The sequence below is a fragment of the Vombatus ursinus genome, unplaced genomic scaffold, assembly GCF_900497805.2.
Source record: "Vombatus ursinus unplaced genomic scaffold, bare-nosed wombat genome assembly UNPS02014807.1, whole genome shotgun sequence".
NCBI classification, from domain to species: domain Eukaryota; kingdom Metazoa; phylum Chordata; class Mammalia; order Diprotodontia; family Vombatidae; genus Vombatus; species Vombatus ursinus.
Genome location: NW_020954585.1, coordinates 11,532,164 through 11,555,553, shown reverse-complemented (window position 1 = coordinate 11,555,553; position 23,390 = coordinate 11,532,164). Strand labels below are relative to the sequence as shown.

Here is a 23,390-nt window from a genome sequence, read left to right as displayed (position 1 = left end):
CTTGAGGGAAGAAATTTGGAACTGAAAATAAAAAATTTTTAACAAAGAAAACAGCACTGAATTTGTTATATCTTTGGAGGGAGAAACAAGCTCTTCTTTTTCCATTCTGATTTGTATATGGTTATTCTCATTTTATTTGGTGCTTGTTAATTCCATAATTTTTATGAAAAATAAATTTTAATTTTAAAAAATTTTCTTATATTTATATCTGTTCAGTTGCCTATATTCCCCAGTGGAATATAACGTCCTTAGTGTCAAGGATGAAAGCATAGATTCTTAACCTGAAATTCACAAACTTGGTTTTTTTTAATATTTTGATATATGTTATTATAATTGGCTTCCTTAACAACTTAGGTATTCTATTTTGTGCAATTAAAAACATTATTCTGAGAAAAGGGAACGGAATAAGCATTTACATAGCACCTACTGTGTGCCAGGCACCACATTAAGTCCTTCAAAAAATATTCTCTCATCTGATCTCACAACAACCCTGCAAGGTAGCTGCATTATTATCCCCATCTTATAGTTAAGTGACTTGCCCAAGGTCACATAGTATGTGAGGCTGCATTTGTAAGCAGGTCTTCATGACTCCAGGTCCAATGCTCTACCCACTGCACCACCTAGCTGCCTCAAGAAGAGGTCCCTAAGTTTCATCAGATAATTGCTGCTGTTCAGTCATTTCAATCCTGTCTCATTCTTCATGACTCCACTTGAGGTTTTCTTGGCAGAAATACTGGAATGGTTTGCCATTTCCTTCTCCACTTCATTTTTACAGATGAGGAAACTGAAGTAAACAGGATTAAGTGACTTGCCCAGGGTCACACAGTAGCAAGCTTCTGAGGTCAGATTTGAATTCAGGAAGCTAAGTCTTCTTGACTTCAGGCTGGGCACCTTATCCATTGTACCACCTAGCTGCCCCCTAAGTTTCCAGACTGACAGAGGATGATACCAAAATTTCTTTTAAAAAAAAGTAATGGGGCAGCTAGGTGTCGCAGTGGATACAGCACCAGCTCTGAAGTCAGGAGAACCTGAGTTCAAATCCAGTCTCAGACCAAACATCTGACACTTAACAGTTGTGTGACCCTGGGCAAGTCACTTAACCCCAATTGCCTTAAAAAAAAAAAAAAAGATTATGAACTCCTGCTCTAGAAAAGTATTTGACACCCTGACCGCTTCCTATATTCCCAGTTTTCTTACTCCAGAATGTATTGACAATGCTATTCCTTGCCTAGGACACTCCATCTTCCAACTGACTCCTTGCATTTTCATTGGCTGGTCCCCATGCCTAGGACGCCCTCACTCCTCACCTCCTGGCTTCCCTGGTGGTTTCCTTCATGATTCAGCTCCAATCTCACCTCTACTGCAAGAGGCCTCTCCCAACTCACCTCCTCCCCAGCTGTTTAAATCTGTGTGTTTATAGTTGTTTGCATTTGTCTCCCCTGGTAGAATGTGAGTTCCTTGAGGGCAGAAACTGGGGGGTCGGGGTGGGGGGGGGGGTCATGTGTTCAGTTTTGTTTTACTCTCTTTATACCCCCAGCACTTTGCACAGCGCCTGACACATTTATAGTAAGCACAAGCTTGATGACTGGCATCAAGTATGAGAGAATAAGGAGATGGAAAGAGGAATTGTTATCTGTCCTATACTTGAAGTGCGTGGGCTCATAGGTTTTAGGCTTTATATGAATTTCAGCAATCATTTGGTCCGACCCCCTGATTTTATAAGGAAATTGAGATCCACAATTACGTAGGTAGTAAATAGCAGAAGAATTTAAATCCAAGTCCTCGCAATTCCAAACGCAGCCAAGAATTCCAGATTCTTTGTACTGCCCTCCATACCAACTTATCACAATAATCTCCCCTGTTTTAACAATGTTGCAAATAAATCACACTTATGAGAAGGAGAAAACTATCTGCCAATCCCTCATCCTCCCTTTCAGGACGCTGCAGCCAATAGAGGTTAAATAACCGATTGTTAAATTTTCAGCATAAGTATTTACATCTAGGAAATTAACAAACCCTATAAATCTGGGTTTGATTTACTGTTTTGTTGATTAGATTTAATAAAATGATGGAGAAAATGTTAATAATGCAAGGGGGAGGGGGGCAGAGCCTGTTGTACCAGCATATCCCAGAATAAGTCTTTCCCCAAGTGTTTGAAACAACAAAGATTCTTCTAAATTCAGAAGTCCACACGCTTCTGGCACAGTTATCACCAAGCCTTTTTGGTAGTATATCAATTTCAGTTTAAAGTTTCTAAGCATTCACTATAAATATATAAGTAGACATTTATTTATAAATTTTATATATATACTATCCTAAAGTATTATACACACTGTAAAATATAAAAAAAATTAAATGATGTGAAAGATGAAATAAAATCTCTTAACAGCATTTATTTACCATATAAAAAGGCTTTTTACTCACAAAAATATTAATATTTTAATGAGAACAATGTGATTTAAGAGGCTTCATTATTTTTTTAAATCATGGTTTGATACTTGGTGATACAGCAATTCAAAAGTCTGGTTCTAAGTCTAGTTTATTTCTATACTTGGTGTTGGCAGGTATCCTAGTTGCAAAAGATATCTCACAAAAAAGATGTGGATCCAAATGGAAGACCTCCGTGCATCAGTGGTTGCTGAGCTTACTAAATCACTACACTTACTTTTCGGCTACTCAGAGGGTGCTATATTTTTAACACTGGAAGATTTAAAAGCAGGTTAGAAAACACCATTTCCAAGTGTTTTGTGGACAAATGTAATAAGCCTTTATACATTATATTTACTCATTGGTTTTGGCCACAAATGTTGAGTTTTCAAATGTCCTGGTTTCATAATATCCTTAGTTAATATCTCCAGGAACAATATATAATAAGGACGTTAATAAGAGTGAATGTTCCTACAGCACAAAGACCAAGCTGTTTGAAAACCATCATCATCCCTCAGTATCAACATTACAAGCCATCTCAAAACCATCCTGGACTATCACAAATGTTCTAAAGAAGTAAACCTTATACTGCCTCTCCTTGCAATATTAAGGTTGTATTCTGATTTAAACTTTTCCTCCATTTAATGTTACTATTCTTTTTTTTCTGACAGATTTTGAAATGAACTGGTTGGCAATACTGGACAGTAATTCAATAGCATTTCTGTAGTCAGTGTGCCAGTGATAGAAAAGAAGTAACATCTGAAAAGATTCGTTACTTACAAAGGTTAGTTTATACAGAAATATTGTTAAAAATGAAGTAATATATACAATTGAATTTGAAGTGCATTTATCATTTAATACAGTGCTTGTCAGTAGCCAGCAGAAAAATAAATATTTTCTATTTTAATTAGTGATTCATTTTCATTGACTTGGTTAGGTGGCTAAAAATAAAAATGACTTTCTATCTCTCAGGAAAAGAGCTTATAAAATTCTCCTACCATTTTTAACCACATATTTGTGTTAGCAAGCATTTTTACTTTATTCTGGTTTTAAATCAAAATAAGAAAATGAACATGATGCAGAACCAGATTTAATACTGTGTTTGGTACTTAGCCAAATATTGCACACCTTTGTTCAAACGAAAAGTCCAACACTGAAACTAAGTATATAGATATAAATATAGCTACACACTTAATATGTGTGTATATGTAGATATAATTATATTGGTAAACATCTTCCAAGTTGTAACTTACTTCATTAAAAATGTTATTTATATTAAACAAAAGTATTGTAAGTAATAGTAAATAATAGGCCTTATGGGATTACCTCTTATAATTCTTACAGAATTTTCCATGTAAAATATTTGTAATTTTCTTATTAGTTTTATAATTCCACATTTAATTACAGGCAGAATAAAATGTTATATTTTGTCACATATATTATAATGTAAATTTTAATTTAAATCTTTTGGAACAAAATTTGTCATTATCATTACTGTAAACATTTAATGAATAAATCTAAAAGAATATTAAGAGTAGTACATTAAATTATTCTGGAGATTCACAAAACATTTTTTTTTCTGTTAAACAGATTTGCAGAATTAAAAAAAAAAAAAACTTTGGAAACCACTGCTCTAATGCCACTTACAGTCCACCTGGCAGTATTCAGCCTCAGAACCAGGTGCTCTCAAAATTAATAGATGACTAGACAAGAAGCAACTCTGGACCATTGAGCTATGTGCTGCCTATCCACAGAGGGAGGGAAATCTAAGCCAGAAGATCCAAACTATACTTGTGGCAGTACAGGTAATGGCAATGTACATAATAAATATGTGCTCTGGGTCACAGACATCTTGAGGATTTTAGGCAGAGAGAGATGATAGCACTGGAAGGGTCAGAGTTGAGGTAAAGGAGCCAGCTGGTATTACAAACACTAAAACGTGTGAATCATTTTTTTTTCCAGGCCAGCCTTGGACTTAATGTGATTTCTGAGAAAAAGAGTAGTCCTCCTTGCTGCCATTCCTTTTTCCTTTCCCAAAAGAGAAGCAAGCGTAGTACACGCACTCTAGTGACTAGTCCAATATACCCTCGAGGTTTTCTAAGACAGTACTTTTCATTCCACCATTATGGGTAAAAGGTTTAAAAAGGCAAATAGCCTAGTAGAGTTAACAACAGTGTGAATAAGTTTCAAAATATGAAAAGTAAGAGTAGTAAAGAGAAAAGGGCTGGTTGGCCACCTAAAACTTAACTAGAATGTCCTCAACCTAACCAAATTCTACCAATCCTTCAAGGCCAAACAACTGAAGTCTCATTTATTCCACAACTACTCCTGTCAAAATCGACATGCCTTTCCTTCAGCTTCTCATACATGCTACTCAATCTCACATAAATCAGAGATAAAGTACGTTCCTATTAATATCATTTGTTATTGTTTCATATGTGTAATTCTTGTTCTTCTTCCAAACATTTTAAGTATTAGAAGCTTATTACCATAGATTTCTGTAATCGCAGCAGTGTTCAGCATAGAGGATTTGCTCAATAATGGCTTACTGACTATTTACCAGAATCGAGGTCACAAGTCTTTTTCCACAGTCGAGAATCCTTTACATTATAAACTCAGAGGGCAAAAACTCATTGAAGGAATATCCAACATTCTCATACATCCAGAAAATTTCCAAACTGCTAAATTCTTTGAGCATCAACCTAACCTTTGGAAATCTGACAGCGGCCGGTACAGTACCCATAAGTGTAAGTTTGTTTATGCCCCAAAGACAAAAATAAAAAACGTAATTTTAGCATGGGAAGGGGCTTAAATATCCAGTCCAACACCCTTATTTTAGAGATAAGAAAAGTGGATCCCTGAGGTTAGGTCATTTGCCTAAGGGGACACACACACACACACACACACACACACACACACACACACACACACACACACACACACACACACACACACACACACACACACCCCTAGTTAGTAACAAAGTCAAATGTACAAGCTCCCAGTTTAGGGTTCTTAATACTTCCCTGAGTCTATTCAAACTATTTGGTGATGAATAACCATCATTACTTAAATATAAGACCACATAAGAAGACAGACTCTAATCATATCCTAGATAAAATTATAGGGTGGATGTGTCTCTCTAGAAACTATATTTCATGAGTAGCATATGGTTAAATCTATGTAATGACAATACATATATATGCCAACAAACAAAAACACTAGAGCAGTTATCTTTTGAAATGCAATGATATAAATAATCAGGTGCTAACTAACCAATTTCTGGTTTTTGTTTAGTATAATCTTTCTAAAATGTATATTTTAATGTATTCCATCATAAGTGACAGCTAATCTAATCATTAGACAGCTAGGTGTGATTTTTTTACTAATATGATATGTAAAAAAGGGGTTAAAATAGTTTTGCCACTCACATAATTTGCCATTGTACTTCAGAAAGGCCTGAACCATGTAAATCTGCTTATTCTCATGTAAAATGCAATAATTACAAGGACATATTAGTAATTACTCATGATGTTACAATTGATAGTTTCTGGGGCACAACTCAGTTAAAACAAATATGAAAACCATCCACTTTACTACAAGAATTTTCATAAGCTAAATATCTCCCAATATAATCACTTATTAGCCCAAATTCATCTTTTTTTCCTCAGTTAAACATTAATTTATAAAATGCCTATTCTTCCTGAAAGCACTTGAGTCAAGAAGGAAGATTCCATTACACATACTGAATTATATTTAGAACAAAAAGATGAGACAAAATAAATGAGCTGACTGAAAGTTTCTTCTCCAACCCACCCACCTATTTTAATGCCAGAACAACTGCATAAGGTGAGGATAAGAGATTAAATTTACTTTTCTACTGTTCAAGTCACATGGCCATGGCTTAGATAATTTTCTGAGAAGAATCAACTGCTGAAATAATCTCAGAATGCCTTGTATATAGGTGACAGCTCAGCAAATATCTAGTGAATGCTTTATCTTCACCTCCCTAAATGCTGGGAATTTCATAACAGAACCAAACCAACTTGATAAACCAACAGTATTGGCACATAATCATCACTGTCTACATAGGTTTGCAGAGTAAGGCTATCTCAAAGTCTCTATTTTGCATATCTCAAAATATGCAAATAGATTCCATTCAACAAGCACGTATTAAGCAACTACTATGTGCCCAGTGTACAGTCTCTGCTCTCAAGGAGCTTACATAGTACATTACTGGAAAAAAACAGCACATGCTGAGATAAATTATGTACAAGCTCTGTAAAGAATAAATACAAAGTAATTTCAGTAATTCCCCAGGAGGGGAAAGAACTAACAACTGGAGAAGATCAGTACAGGCTTTCTGCAGGGAACATTCATGTATAATACAGAGACCAATGTCTTCTTATAAAATACAGTATAACAAGCTTCATACTCCATGATAATTTTACAGCCTTTTCTTAGCTTGGCAGGTTTGCCCCACACAAAATGAAATATAGTAAGTTTCAGGCCCTGGCACATCTTTCACTGAGGAGAAAAGTGGTGGGGATGAAACAACAGCGGCAACCAACCAGGTGAAATAAGAGCTTCAGATCCTGCTCATAGATGCATGGGGCAACAGAACAGCCTATTCACCCCCAGGCTTTCTCAGAAGGAGGGATTCCAGCCTGCTGAACTCGGCGGGTGGGTCTTTTGGATCAGGCCACCTGCTGACAAACTGGAGAAGATAAGGTGGAATAAGAATTCCAATAACTTTGCAAAGAAGCCCCAACGAATGGCTTACAAAGGGTGGGTAATCCAATAAAAATTTTATAGATTTACAAAGGACAGAGAGTACCTTGGGCACGCAGTCGGCATTTAATAGATGTTTATTGAACTGAACACTACTCAATGGCAGGCTCAGCAAGAGACAGGACAGTATACTGCCAAGCGTATGGAATTTGTAGTCAGAGGACGTGGGTTCCGGGTTCAATCCCAGACACCACCTCTGTGACCTGGGCAAGTCACATTACTTCTCTGACCTTTTCCTTAATTTGTAAATGGAGGAGGTGAGGGGAAAGGTCAGACTAGATCAGGGGTGGGGAACCTGCTGTGTCAAGGCCACATGTGGCCTCTAGGTCCTCAAGTGGGGCCCTTTGACTGAATCCAAACTTCACAGAACAAATCCCCTTAATAAAAAGATGTCTTCTGTAAAACTTGGACTCAGTCAAAAGGCTACACCCAAGGACCAGAAGGCCACAGTTCCCCACCCCTGGACTAGATGATCTCTGATCCATTCCAACACTAAAGCTATGAGCCTCAGTATCCTGGGATAATGGCAGCCTAGAAGATGAAAAACTCTCCCTCAATTGGTCTTTCCAGCTTCCTTATACCCATAAGACCTATCAGCTCAGTGGATGGTTGTATAGTCAAGGTGGCAGAATATTAACAATATGGTAGAGACAATACCAAGGAGGTCTCAATAGGAGAAAATCTGACGTCCATCAAAGATAAGAAATGAAGGTGGCTGTTTTTGTAAAAGCAAAGAATGAACACTTTAGTGATAAATAAAAACCTTGGGGATAAATACTGGATCTTGAATTTCACTTATATAGGAAACTGTCAGATGAAGAAATTTCATCTACCAATACAGGTCCAAAATGTTCTCTGCAGTTTATAGTCTTAGCCAGTTGCCTAGAACATTGAGAGATTAAGTAACCTTGCAGGGTCAAAGAGCCTGAATGTCCCAGAGATGAATTCAGATTTTCCTAGCTCCTACTCTCTAACCTACTATGCCACTACTTCTCTTGAAATTTTGTGGTTTTAAAAAAATATCAACGTATAGACTGACAGAGATGAAAATACTTAGTTTCAAAGAAAAGGCTCTAAGTGGAGCTGTTTGGTGAACAGCCAATGGTCCCAAGTTTATTCAAACCTTTCTGCTATATCCTCTACACCACTAGTTTAGGAAAAACACTTACAAAAATCTTCACCAGGTGGACAACCTTCTGATAAGGAACCCATGATACAATGAGGGCAGTTTAGAACCTCAGTCTTTCCCCTAAGTAGCCCATAATTACTTTTTTTTGTGCCATAAAAATGTGAGATCCTTGCTCTCTCCTACTTCTACAATCCAACAGCTATGAACAGGGGCCTTTTTAAATCAGGTAAAGATTACATACGCTAACAGAAAGAATATTCATTAGGTACCAGATTTCCCATCTATTTCAAAGTGCCAACAAAGTATCCTGATATAGACAGGCCATACCTCAGGCCTCTGACCCAATTCCCAAGAAACTGCACATCTTTCTGCTTCCAGAATACATCACAGCCCCACCCCTTTGCAGCTCCGTTTTAATGTGCTGTCTTCTCCCATTAGACTGTAACTTCCCTGAGGGCAGGAATTGCCTTATTTGCTTTATTTGTATCCCCAGAGCTTAGCACAGTGCCCAGCAAATATTAAATGCTTAATAAATGTTCTATCTACCTGCCTACCTATATAACAACAGAATACACTGACTACAAGAGGACAAAGGTGGTGAGAAACATGTCAATTTCCCCACAAAACAGGCTCCCTCAAGCTTAGCACAGTTCCTGGTACATAGTAGGTGCTTGATAAATGTGTATTGACTGACTGGCTTCACCAGTCTTACTAATGGAACCATTAGTTCTCCCAGCTGGAATCTCCCCAAAGTCATTTTTGACTCCCACCTCTTTCCAGTTATATACAATCCTCAGAAAGATTGCATTATTAACTTCAAACTGTCATTTCACCTCACCCCTTCCTCTCTGATCTTACTCCCACCACCCTTGTCCTTCCTCACATCACCTCACATCTTGATTATAGTGCAGATGCCCTAAAACAAGCTTCCCTGACCAAGGAGCATTCTTCCCTCCAATCCATCCTGAACACTGCTCTCATGTTGCTTCAATATCAGGTATCTCTGATTTCTTAAGTGTGAGTACTTCCTCCACCTACATAGCAGAGGTTTAAAGAACTGCCCCAAATGAAAAATTCCTCCCGGATGGCCTGAGAAGAGCTTCTCTAAACTTGACTTGGGTTGAATTTAGAGCACAGTAGTGTGCAAGGCTTGGAGTCAGTGAAACCTGGGCTCCATTCCCACAATACATCACCAAACTGCCTCTCCAGCATGGTAGGCCCTGCCAGAATTTATACTCTCATGGACTGGGTCACCATGAACCCAAAGTCACCTAAACACCATTATGAGGCAACCAAGGATTTTCTAAAATACCATTTTTCATCTCTAAGTGCTCATTCCTTTTGACCCAAAGATCCTTGGTCAGGTTTACACAGAAAACACAAGACCCAAAGATATTCAAAGAAGATTTATTTCTGAAAAGGAAAATCTAGAAACAAAATACATGCCCAGCAATTAGGTAAAGGCTAAACAAACTACATACATAAGAAACAGCACTGACTCTGGAGTACCTTCTGTAGCAAGTCTATCAGCACCATTTTTCCAACAGCACATGCTCATGTCGTTTCTCTGTGTCATATTTTGGTAATTCTCACAACATTTCAAACTTTTTCGTTATTATTATATCTGTTATGGTGATCTGTGATCAGTGACCTTTGATGTTACTATTGTCACTGTTTTGGGGCACCAAAATCATGCCCATATAAGACAGAGAACTGATAAAAGTTATACGCGTTCTGACTGCTCCACCAATGGGCATTCCCCCATCTCTATCCCTCTCCTCAGGGCCTCACTATTCATTGAGACAAGAGAATACTGGAGCAATGGAGAAAACTGCGTTATTGTCTTATTTTATAAAATTGCCTCAAACACCTCAACCTTCATCAATCAATAATCTGATCCACCAGCAACCACCAACACTGACGAAAGTCCTACCGGCAAAAAGATTGCATCTTGCTGAAGGCTCAGATAATGGTTAGCATTTTTTAGCAATAAAGTCTTTTTAAATTAAGGTATGTACATTTTCTTGGACATAATACTATCATACACTTAATAGAATACAGTATAGTATAAACAAAACTTTTATATGTACTGGGAAACCAAAAAATCTGTGTGATTCACTTTACTGAGATATTCACTTTATTGAGATATTTGCTTTATTGAAGTGGTCTGGAACTGAACCTGCAACACCTCCAAAGTACTCCCATATATATATGTTGACTTCATTTGACTTGTGACCACAAACAAGTCATTTAAACACCTCAGCCTTCAGTTTACTCAATGATAAAATGAGGGAGGGAATGAGGAGACGGTGGACTAAAAGCTCTCTGAGGTCCCTTCTAGCTCTGGATCTGTCATGCCAAAATTCTAATAGACTATTAGCATCACAAGATCAACAAATATTTAGAACTCAGAAAAATACACAAAGACCTGGGACGTATATGCCAGTGAAGAAAGCAGAGCCATAAGAACAGTATACACAGTGCTGATGTGGAAGCATACACACAAATAATAATACTGAGATAGTACTAAGAAATAATATTAAGGCGACGTTCTGATCTCAAGCCCTTCACTCCATGGAAACAAAAAAACCTTTCACAGGTTTCATCAACGCCAAGGAGACAAAGTCCCGATTTGAAGTCCTTTGGTTTCACTTCAACCAAAATTACCTCATCAGTTTTAAAAGGAAGACAAAGTCAGTGAGGGCTCCTCCTAAAATTAAAAAGTGTTTTGTTTGTGGTGACCAAACTAAGAGTGGAAAACTGTCTAATTCAATTAAGAGAAATAACTTTTTGTTTGCCTTTGACCAAACTTAGGAAAGATTAAAAAAGAGGTAATGATTGTTTTCACAAAGATATTTCTCCAACAGCATACCAATATTGACTTATTGTTCTATTTAAGCAAATTAAAATCCCTTGCACTTGTTTTTTGTTGCTGAGAAATTTTGTCTTTTCTTTCATGATTATTATAAATAAATATGAATATTACAAATGTACAATAAGTCACATAAACAAATACTATAAATACACATGGGGGAGAGGACTCTGGATCTCCTCACTCTAAGCAGGAATACTGGATAATAATAATTTAGCTAAAATCATTGGATATTAATTTTTAAAAGTATTTGTAAATTAGCTAAAAATATTACATAATAATATATTAGCTAAAAAGTTTTTCTTCCACAACTAAAGCAATTTAAGGAAAAAAAAAAGGAAACACTAAAAGGGACAAAACAAGTCAAAAACAGTGGATAATTTTGTTACAGAATGAATGAAAAGTTATTAAGCACTTTGCTAAAATCTGGGTAAACTATGTTCACTGAATCCCCTTTATCTACAAGCTCTGAAGAAGATGGAGCTGACATAGGGGATGCCACACTATGTACAAAGAGGAAAAGAAAATTAAGCCCATGAAGTAAAGAAAGAAGAAAGGGCTAGACTTGAGATCAAAGAATTATAGTTAAGCTACACCCAGTCAGAGAAATAACCTCAAGCCACAAAAGAAAAAAAAATGCTTTGTAGAATAAAAAGGGTCAATAGTAAGATTGCACTGATTTCCATAATTCAAAGATATTTCCCTAAACATTTTCTTTGATGATGGTAATTCTACCCAATCCATTCAGCTTAGAAAGGGTTGACTTTCAGTCCCATGACACTCATGTGTATCTGTGGTTATCTGAAACTTACAAAAACATAAAGACAAAAATTTTTAAAGGGGACTATCATGATAGTACCACATGGGTAGCATTTTTGTACCTTGTCTCATTACAGGATACAATACCATTAATATTGAATATCGATGCTGTTGGTTGGAATAATAATAATAATAATAATAGTAGCAACTAGAATTTATATAGCACTCTAAAGTTTGTGAAGTGCTTTACAAATATCTTATTCTTGGGGCAGCTAGGTGGCTCAGTGGATAGAGCACCAGCCCTGGAGTCAGGAGGACCCAAGTTCAAATTCGGCCTCAGACACATAACACTCACTAGCTGTGTGACTCTGGGCAAGTCACTTAACCCCAAATGCCTCACATAAAAAAAAATAAATAAATAAAATATCTTATTCTTACAACTGGAAGATAGTTACTATTATTATTCCCATTTTACAGATGAGGAAACTGAGGCAAAAAGAAGCCAAGTGACTTGCCCTGGGTCACAAAGCTATTAAGTGTCTGACACAGTGATATGCTGCTGGTAAAGGTTTAACAACTAGGGGGTGGGGAATATGTGTCCATGATGAACTTTTAAGTTTAGTCTTTATTAACATTTTCTCCACCACTTTAAGTCTACCAGGGGTGGGGAACCTGTGACCTTGAGACCACATGTGGCCCCCTAGGTCCTCAAGTGCAGCCCTTTGACTAAATCCAAACATCACAGAACAAATCCCCCTAATAAAAGGATTTGTTCTATAAAACTTGGACTCAGTCAAAAGGCCACATTCAAGGTCCTAGAAGGCCACATGGGGCCTCAAAGTTGCAGGCTCCCCACCCCTAGTACACAATCAACAAAGAAATAAATCAGCCCTGATTTATAGTATTTGCCAATTTCTGAAAGGTAAATGGTCACAATGAATTGGCTCTGTGAGTTGGCTCTAACACACCACTATGCTGAATCATATTTGAAATCAGGTCTTCCCAATTTCAAACCCAGCACTCTATCCAATGCATCATCCAGTTCACAATTTCACACTAGCATTTCCTCAAATTGCCTTTTTGGAAAAAGAATAATTAATTACTTATACGAGAGTACTATTATTTTTTTTTGGTCCAAAATTAATACATTTGTGTGATCTTATAGTCTATTCTAAGTGGAGGAGGTATGTATGAATTCTTGTCAAAAGTTACTTATCTTCTTTAGCAAAATATCCACTGAGCCCTGGAGATTCTTCCCTAAAAACCAACTAACCAGATCCAACTTTATTGGCAATATGGTATTGGTAGAAAAAGATTTGGGTGAATATGTAAAAATGTAAGAGGAAAAACAGAATTAATGGTACAGTCATGAATTAACAGAAGCAATGACATAAAATAGACAAAATTAAATTAGAATAAGTAAAGATGAACACCAATCCTAGTCTTATCATAAACTTACTTTGCCACTTCCAGCAAATGCTCTATGTGCTTATATTTTCCCAAAGTGAAATACTATCACTATCTTAGCATTACTATTTAAGAGCTGTAATAATTACTGGAAAACATTCCATAGTCATTAGAATAGAACAAATATGCTTTTTTTCTCATTTGAAAGAATAAATGGCCAACAGTAAGGGTAAAACAAACAGAATGTGTTAAGGAATTAGATTCCATTGAAGCTACAAAAGGAAAATGGCATGTAAATGCTTTAAATAAAGGAATTTCCTCCCAGATGGTGAAGCAGTAAGATGCCAGGAGACAGATGAGACCAAATGTCCTCAACCCACTCCCAAACTCAAATGAAAGAAAGAGAGGAGAGAGAAAGGGAGGAAAGCAAAGGTGGGAAATGGAGAAGGATTTTTTTTTTTTGGTTGAGGCAGTGGGGTGAAGTGACTTGCCCAGGGTCACACAGCTAGTAAGTGTCAACTGTCTGAGGCTAGATTTGAACTCAGGTCTTCCTGAATCCAGGGCTGGTGCTTTATCCACTGTGCCATCTAGCTGCCCAGAGAGGGAGAGATTTTAAACTGAACTATCAATTTCCAGACCAAGGATTATTAACTAGATTTCAAAGAAGTGTGTGAGGGAAAGGACATGAGACCAGAAGAGCAAAATGGAGGTCTTGGACACATAGCTTCCTCTTTGGCTTTTTTTGCCTAACCTCCTTGAGAAGGCTATCTACAACAGATACCTCCTCTTCCTCTCTCACTCTCTTTAACACACATGAAGCAGCCCTGACTCACTTAAATCCAATTCACTTGCAAGTCATGGCATCATCTTCCTGATGTCATGGTCCTCTTCGAGAAAAAAAGGCAAACCACACAACAACTTAACACACCACAATCAGGATTCTGACCTCAGCATTCAACAGAAACTGTTCTCTCCAACTGATCTCTGTAACAGCAAATCCAGTGGCCTTTTCTCAATTCTCATCCTTGTTTACCTCTCTGAAGCCTTTGATATCGTCTTCTTTCTGTTCTCTCTTGGTTTTCCTGCTACCTGTCTCTTTTCCTGGATCTTCATCTACCTCCAGTCCACTAACCCTGGGTTACCACTAAGGTCCTGTTCTAGGCCCTCTATGGTATTTTGCTTGGTAATCTCATCAGTTTCCATGCATTGAGTTATCATATCTATGCTGATGATTGTCAGATCTATTTATGCAGCCCTAACCTCCAGACTTGAGACGTATTGGATATCTCAAAGGGCTTACTGGATATCTCAAACTAGATATCCTCTAGACATCTCAAACTAGATATCCTCTAGACATCTAAAATTCATCATGTCCAAAACTGAACTCATTATCTTTCCCCCAAAACCCTCCCCTCTGGGAGTATCACCATATTCCCAGTTATTCCAGCTCACAACCTACATGTCATCCTTGACTCTTCACCCTCTCACCCCACCCCATGTCTAATCTGTTGCTGGGTCCTCTCATTTCTACCTTTGAGAAATCTCCCTTGAATATGTCCTCTTTTCTCCTCTAATGCTGCCACCACTCTGGTACAGACCCTCATCACCTCATACCTGGACTATTCCAATAGCCTGCTGGCTATTCTTCCTCCCTCAAAACTCTCCCCACTAGCCTATCTTCCGATTAACTGTCAAATCGATCTTCCTAAAGATCAAGGATGACTAAGTCAAACACACACACACACACACACACACACACACACACACACAGACTCCCTATCATCTCCAGGATCAAAGAGAAAATCCTGTTTTACTTATAAAGCTCTCCATAACCTGGCCCTTTCCTAACTTTCCAGTCTTCTTAGATCTTATATCTCCTTGCTGACCCATACAGACAACATTTCATCTGTCTAATCCAAGGTTCTTCACTGGCTCTCCTCCATGCCTGGAACTCTCTCCCTCCTCATCTCTGCCTCCTGGCTTTCTTCAAACTTCAGTTAAAAGTCTCACCTTCTGCAAAAAGTCTTTCCCAATACCCCTTTAATGATTGTGCCTTCCCTGTGTTGATTATCTCCAATTGATCCTGTATTTATCTTGTTTGTACATAGTTGTTTGCATGTTGTCTCCCCTACTAGACTCCTTGAAGAGCAGAGACTGTCTTTTGCCTTTCTTGTATCCCCAGTGCTCAGTACAATCAGTGCCTGGCACAGAGAGACACTTAATAAATGCTTGTTTCCCAACTGACTGAACAGAAATTTATAAGACCAAAAGCCATTGCCCAATAGAGAAGCAGTCAAAGGATAAGAATAAATATTTCTCAAAAAAGAAATCATAAAGTATAAATATATTAAAGAATACTCCCTATCACTAATAATAAAATACATTTCAAACAACCCTGAGATTCCACCTCACATGCAATAAATTATAAATTGCAAAGATAACAAAAAAAAAAGGCACAGTCAATGTTGTGGGAAGATAAGCACACTAAGGCATTGTTGGTGGAGCTGTGAATTAGTACAACTATACTGGAAAGGAATTTGGAATTATGGAAATAAAATGACTAAAACATCCAAATCTTTGACCCAGCGATTCCACTGCTAGGAATACATCCTAAGAAGGTCACTGACAAAAAGAAAGGATCCACATACACCAAAATATTTATGGCAGCACTTTTTGTGGTAGCAAAGAATTGGAAATAAAGTTCCAGTTTCTCCAGACTGGAGAATGGCTAAACAAATTATGGAACATGAATGTAATGGAATATTACCATGCTGCATTTCAATGAAAATATGATCAATACAGAGAAGCATGGAAAGATCTACATGAACAGATACAAAGTGAAGTAACCAGAACCAAGAAAACAACATACATAATGATTACAACAATGTAAACGGAAAGAGCAACAACAAGAAATTAATTAAATGTTACAGAGTTGCAAAGCAAAATCACCAAGAAGAGAAATGACTATATAATTCCCCTCTGCAGAGGTAGGAGGTCTGCAGGTCTGCAACACTGCATATAGTCACAATCTTTTATTTGATACATTGATTGATTTTGTCAATTATTTGTCCCTTTTCTTCTGTTTTCTATTATAAACCTATTATAAGACATTGCTCTCTCTCAGAAGGGAGGATTCAGAGGGAAATTTATTTAATGTGTAAACAAAAAATTATCAATAAAAACTTACTTGAAAAAAGGCAAACAACCTAGACATAAAGGAGAGTCATAGCTTCATATGTAATCTTTTTTTTCTGTTCTTTGTATACAGAAAAGAATGTTCATGTTAGTTCATCTAAAGTTCAGAATAACAAAAATTTAAATTTAAAAAAAAAATCTGCACTCAATGATAAGGCAAACTACTTTGCCCAAATCACCCCCTGTATGAGCAGAAACACTTAGACAGAATCCTACTTAACCCCACCTCCCAAGTCCTTTGCCACTCCAACCCAAATTCAAACACTACAGAAAATACATTGAGTGTTTGTGAAGAAATATCTGCTGTGCCAAAACAAAAACAAATTAATTTTTTTAAATAAAAGGCAAAAGAAAATGCAACATCTGAGGGGCAAAAAAAAAATGCATGAGAGTAAATTCAGCAATGAACATATTTATATATCACATTAATGCATAAAATGTGTGGGTGGTCCCTTACCACACAGTCAAGTCAACATGCCATTCCCCTTATTAAGTATAGCCAACACTCTAGAAACTTGTCCTAGTTATTCACTGTCAAATGGAGGTCAACCCATTTCTAATAGCCTTCATACTATATATTCCCACATCCAGTGATACTAAGAAGGAATTTAGTTGCAATTAAAAATTCTCATGTAAACTTCTTGATATTACTTAAAAGGAAGTATTAAGAAAAATAAAAATTAATGAGGCCCCCCAAAAAAAGGCAAAGTTTATTCATGGGGACACAATTTACTTAGGAGCTTACTATCACTAACAGAAGTCAACTGACCAGCTCTAGGCCATCAAGAAATGAAAAAGTTCAACTGGATACCAATTATCCATAGAAAGATTTCCCTTTCCCTGACACTGTCCTGTAAATTTCTGACAACTGATGTTTTTTGTTTGTTTTTTTTAATCTGTGAAGTTGAGAAATAATGTTTTATCAAAGGAAAAAAGGGCCAACAGTTCAAGATATATAAGAGAATTGTATCCCTTTCTAGTTACTTTTTTGTTGTTTAGTTCTTTCAATCACGTCTGACTCTTTGTGACCCCATTTGGGGTTTTCTTAGCAAAGATACTGGAGTGGTTTGCCATTTCCTTCTCCAGCTCATGTTATAGATGAGGAAACTGAGGAATACAGGGTTAGGTGACTTGCCGAGGGTCACACCGCTAGTAAGTGTCTGAGGCTAAATTTGAACTCAAGTCTTCCTGACTCCAGGTCCAGCTTTCTATCCACCACACCACCTGTCTCTATTTTCTAATTACTACTATACATAAAAAAATTTCCATTCCAATTATCTACTACTACCATAATAATCTTGTGGTATACATTTTGCCTTACAATATATCAACATATCAAACATTTATGTACAAACTTTTTTTTAAGAGTTGGAAGAGCTTTCAAGATTCTTTTCTAACCCACCAAGGGATGGTGATATGTTAAGTGAAATAACTAATGGCCTAACTAGGACTCAAACCAGTTTATGTTCCTAAGCAGTGACTTTAGATCTGTACAAGTTACTAAAATGTTTGCATATATAGTTAATCTCCACATTCCAATTTCTGTTTACCTTATTAAAAAAAAAAAACTTTTTTACATGGCTTCAAAATTTCTACAATCTCTTCAATGCTGGAGAATTGTTTTAAAAGCAAACAATATGTAGGGATTACTAAATAATATTGATATACCATTTCTCTTCCCCAAGCATAGGCTAAAAAACACTTAAACCACTGGCTCCAAAACAGAGACATCGCAGGTTTAGAGTTGTATAATTGTGGACCACAAAGGCTCAAACTGGAGGCAAAGGCTATATGCCTAGACTGCCAATGAAATGAGAAAAACTCCTTGGGGCCAAAAATGATTTGGGGAAGGTCATTTCTCTGGGAGATCTAGACTATCTGATATAGTGTTAAAGCAAGTTGCCACCTTCCTTCCTGGCAAAGAGTTCAAAATTCTGCCTCCATGTCAACTTGACCCAGTTTTTTGACAAACCTCAGGAAAGATAAAACAATACACAGACTAACTTCCTAACAGACTAATTCCAATGACTAACTAATACTAACTTTCTGGCATGGTGGACTTTGAAGACTGAAGCCAAATGCACTAGCAGAAAATGGTTCCTGTTTATTTTAGGTTTGGGTCCAAAAATTGGGTCTTCAGAAAAGCACTTAAAAAAAAAAAAACAGAAAAGCACTTTAAGATTCACTACCCCAGAAGCTTATGCAACCAAAAAAATAAAAATCCAGGTTTGAACTCTAATGTTCTTAATCCGAGGATCTATGAACTTTTTTTTCATATTTTGTTAACTGTATTTCAATATAATTAGTTCCCTTTGCAATCCCATGTATTTTATTCATTTAAAAACACACTCCGAGAAGGGGCCCATAGGTTTCACTTGACTGCCAAAGGGTTCATGACACAAAAAACCCAGCTTTGACTAAATCATTTAGGTGTTTCGTTTCTCCTTGTGGTAATCATTTTTCTCGTTATGGGATGTGCCCGTTAGTGGGTGCAGTCTGGAAGCATTCCCTCTCACATCAGGGATCTGATACATGGGGAGACATCAGCTCATGCCACTTCAAGTCCAATTTTGGAGAGAGAAAAAAAAAAACCCTTCCCTGACTCTCAGAAAACATGCATAAATCCCTGTCAGGTGCTCCATGTTGCACTGCACACAAACTTTCAGGCAAAGCTCCAGAAAAGGAACTTTTGTTTTTTTCAATTGTAACTTTGTTCCTCCCCATTTAACTACCCACAACGGTTTCTTCTCCCTCCTGACCTGGAAGTTAATTGGGTCTGGAGCTACGACTCCGGTCCCATTCCCCAGGTACCCAAGAAGCTGGATGGAGTTGCGAAAGCATCCGGGGCTGGGAGCGGGGGTGGGAGATGCTTCCAGCAGAGGGGAAAGTGCTCGCTGGGGGAGTCTGCAAGGATCCGCCGCCCACCGGGTGCCATAGCTCCGGGCCGCGCACGCGTGTGCTCCCCCCTATCGCCCCCCAGGATCCCCAAGCGCTCACCGAGCCGCTGCCCCCCAGCTTCGCGCCGATCCTCCTCACCAGCATAATGCGGCTACTTCTCTTTTTGCAGATGCCGCCTCCTTCCTCCGCCTCCGCTGATGCCGCGGGTGCCGCCGCCTGCTCTTCCTTCTCCGGCGGCAGCTCGGGACTCATACTGGTCCCATTTCCCAGCCGGCTGGGAGGGACGGCGAGGCAAGCAAGAGGAGGGAGAGGAGGGGCTGCGGCTGCAGCGGATTCCGCTCCCGCCCCGGGACCCTCTCGAGCTGGCGGCGGCCTCCTCCTCCCGCCGGCGCTCGTTCCGTCATCTGCTTCGCTAGGGCCAGCCGCGCTCGCGCTGAGCTCGCGCTGAGCTCGCCCGGAGGCGGCGGAGGCGCCAGCAGCGGGGCGCAGGGAGAGGCAGGCAGCCCAGCCCAGCCGATCGCGGCCACTGGCTGGGGCCGGGGGAGGGGCGCGGGCGCCCGGGCGCACGCGCACTGCCGCGCGCCTTCCCCGGGGCCGCCGGAGCGCCGAGTCCCTAGTACCGACCGGACGAACCCTGCGGCGGCGCCTCGGAGACCGCCCTGCCCGCTCTGCCCCGCAAGCTAGAAGACCGAGACCCCGCTGCTGAACCCGGGATACCGCTTCCCCAAATTTTACACGCCTCCGGAAACGCGTCACTGCATCCGCTTACGGCCAAAGCGCGCCCGCGCCCCGCCCCCATCTCTCCTTTTCAATCTCCCTCTCTCCAAGCTAAGGGGAGGAGCGGGTGCTGGCTCTTAGGGGCGGTGGAAGCGTGGAAAGCTGGCCTAGGGCTACTGCGGCTAAGGCTGGGGACTCAAACGCAGCAATCTGGGCAGCCAAGTCCCACGGCTTGTAGAATGCTCTGCCTTCTAGACACTTTATGTTGGGGATAATACATGCACGTCTGAGTATATACACCATAAATACAATTACATCTCCTTTGAGATGGGAAGATAGCAATGTGGTTTCAGATTCAGTGATGTGGGAACATCCTTTCCTATAGTTGTTAATAGATTGCAATTTTTTTGGAGAACTATTTGTGCATATTTTTGACCATTGGGGAATGGCCTTTGGTCTGTTTGTCTGTATGTCTGAGATATTAAACCCTAATCAAAAATATTTGATATGGAGATTTTTTTCACTGCTGGATTGTTTCTCTTTTTATCGTAGATGTCTTAATTTTGTGCAAAAGATTTTCTCTGTCATATAATCAAAATTATATAATTCTTTATAATTGCCTCCATCTCTTGTTTGGTTAAGAATGTATTCCTTTGCTATAAAATTATGCATACCCTTTGACCCAGCAATAGCACTTCTAGGTCTATATCCCAAAGAGATCATACAAATGGGAAAAGGACCCACATGTAGAAAAATATTCATGGCAGCTCTTTTTGTGGTGGCAAAGAATTGGAAATTGAGAGGATGCCCATCAACTGGGGAATGGCTGGGCAAGTTGTGGTATATGAATGTGATGGAATACTATTGTGCTATAAGAAATGATGAACAGGCTGACTTCAGAAAAACCTGGAAAGATTTGTATGGTCTGATGCTGAGTAAAGTGAGCAGAACCGAGAGAACTTTGTACACAATAACAGCCTCCTTGTGTGATGACTAATACTGATAAAATTAACCCTTCCCGGCAATACAAGGACCTAAGATATCTCCAGAGGCCTTGTGATGGAAAATACTATCCACATCCAAAGAAAGAAATATGGAAGTTGAATTGCTATTTTTTTCTCTTCTGTTGAGTTTTGTTTCCTCTTTCTGATGGTTCCTCCTATTGGTTTTAATTTTTACTTACAACATCACTAATGTGAAAATATGTTTAATATGAATGTAAACGTATAGCCTATATCAGATTGTATGCCGTCTTGGGGAGGGTGGTGGGAAGGAAAGGGGAGAAAAATTTTAAACTCAAAAGCATATGGAAGTGATTATTGATAAATCAAAATCAATTAATAAAAAAAAGAATGTATTCCTTCCCCAAAATTGTAAAAGGTATAATAGTATGCTTCTCTTGTAATTTTTTTGTGATATGATCTTTAATAATTATTCAGGCTGCATATCTATTTTGAATTTATTGTGGAACGTGTTGTAAGATGCTGGTCTAAGTCTAATTTCTTCCAGTTTGCATTTCACTGTTCCCCACAGTTCTTAACAAATACAGAGTTCTTCCCTAAGTAATCTGTTTACAAGTTTATCAAACACCAAAACATTGAAAACCATGTAATCATCTCAATTGTGTTAAAAATGTATCTTGTTCTTTCCTTCTGACCAACCCTACCCCTCTTTTACAATCAGTATAGTAAGTTTATAAGTAGCCAGTATGAAGTGGCAATAATAAGAAGTAAGATTGCAAAGGGAAACCTAGAGATCATGTGCAAACCATTCCAAAGATCAAAGGAATTTAATTTACAGATTGTACCATATATTAACCAAAAATCACATCCTGGTAACGTATGATGAATCAGGGAAAGTCATATAGACTTTTCTGTTAGGGTCTTTTGGTCCTGTAACATGAAAATCTCAGACAAGTTCCAGACGTCCACAGTAAGACCAGCAGGACAGCAAATGACACTGATGATGGGGTATGATGTGGATATGTTAAATGAACTAAACCCAAGGTGTCACAGATAAGAGTTAGTCTGTTGCCTTCCAAAAAAATCTATACGAATAAGACCTCAGACTCCTGCCCCGCCCCTGCCCCAGTGCTCCTCCATATCCTTCTGGGTCCATGATGAGTACTCTCAACCCTAATCTATATGAGTGATTCTTGGTGCCTCTCCTGCTTCCCATTCCCTTCCCTATCGAGACCTGCCTTCCTTTGCCACCCTGCCCTGACTGAATGCTGTCTGCCTCTGTAACCCTTTCACAGCTTGTCTCTGTACCTTCTGTAACATTTGCCCCTACAACCTCTGTGCCTTATTAACATGAGATTGCAGCCTTACTTCTGGTGCCGTTGTGGTCTTTCCCAGCCAGTACCCAAAGAGGTCTGAATGCTTCCTTCCATTTCATAATTTCTTAAATTATCAATTCATCAATAGACATAGGAAAAAGCCTTTGACAAAGTATAACACTTTTTTAAAGTCATTTTTTTAAATTTATTTTCAGGCAATTGGGGTTAAGTGACTTGCCTAGGGTCATACAGCTCGTATCAAGTGTTTGGTCTGACGCTAGATTTGAACTCAGGTCCTCCTGACTTCAGGGTTGGTGCTCTATCCACTGCGCCACCTAGCTGTCCCTAAAGTATAACACTTTTATACTAAAAACCCTCCAAAGTATAGGCATAGAGAAACCTTTTTTAATACTGTAAAATGCATTTATCTAAAACCAAAAGCAAGGATTATGTGCAATGAGGATACATTAGAGCCTTTTCCAATAAATATGGGACTGAAGCAAGAATGACCACTCTCACCACTATTATTTGATATGGTTATGTAAATTTTAGCAATAGCAATAAGAAAAGAGAAAGAAATTAAAGGAATAAAAATAGGTAAAAAGGAGATTCCTGTTTCCTGAAGATATGATGGTCTACTTGGAAAATCCCAGGGAATCAGCAAAGATACTAATTGCATTATTAGATATTAATTGAGAGTTAATAGTTTCAGTAAAGTCTCAGGCTACAAAATAAATCCTCAAAATTCAATAGCATTTCTATATAACAATAACAAAACACAAGAAGCAATAATAAGGAAATCCCATTCCAAATAACTACAAAATGAAAAAAAGTGGGGAATCAACATCCCATAGCATACAAAAGACACATACAGATTCAATTACAAAGTGCTCAGTAAAGAAATAAAGAATGACTTA

General features: G+C 38.5%; 1 protein-coding gene across 1 annotated transcript in view; it reads right to left on the bottom strand.

Moving 5' to 3' along the window:
- MFSD14B (major facilitator superfamily domain containing 14B) overlaps positions 1-19,884 on the bottom strand; it is a 76,756-nt gene extending 56,872 nt beyond the window's left edge. Inside the window, exon 1 of the mRNA XM_027874966.1 lies at positions 19,578-19,884. Within this exon, the coding sequence (XP_027730767.1) occupies positions 19,578-19,730 (153 nt within the window). The 5' untranslated portion in view covers positions 19,731-19,884. The remainder of the gene's footprint in view (positions 1-19,577) is intronic.
- Positions 19,885-23,390: the final 3,506 nt, after the last annotated feature.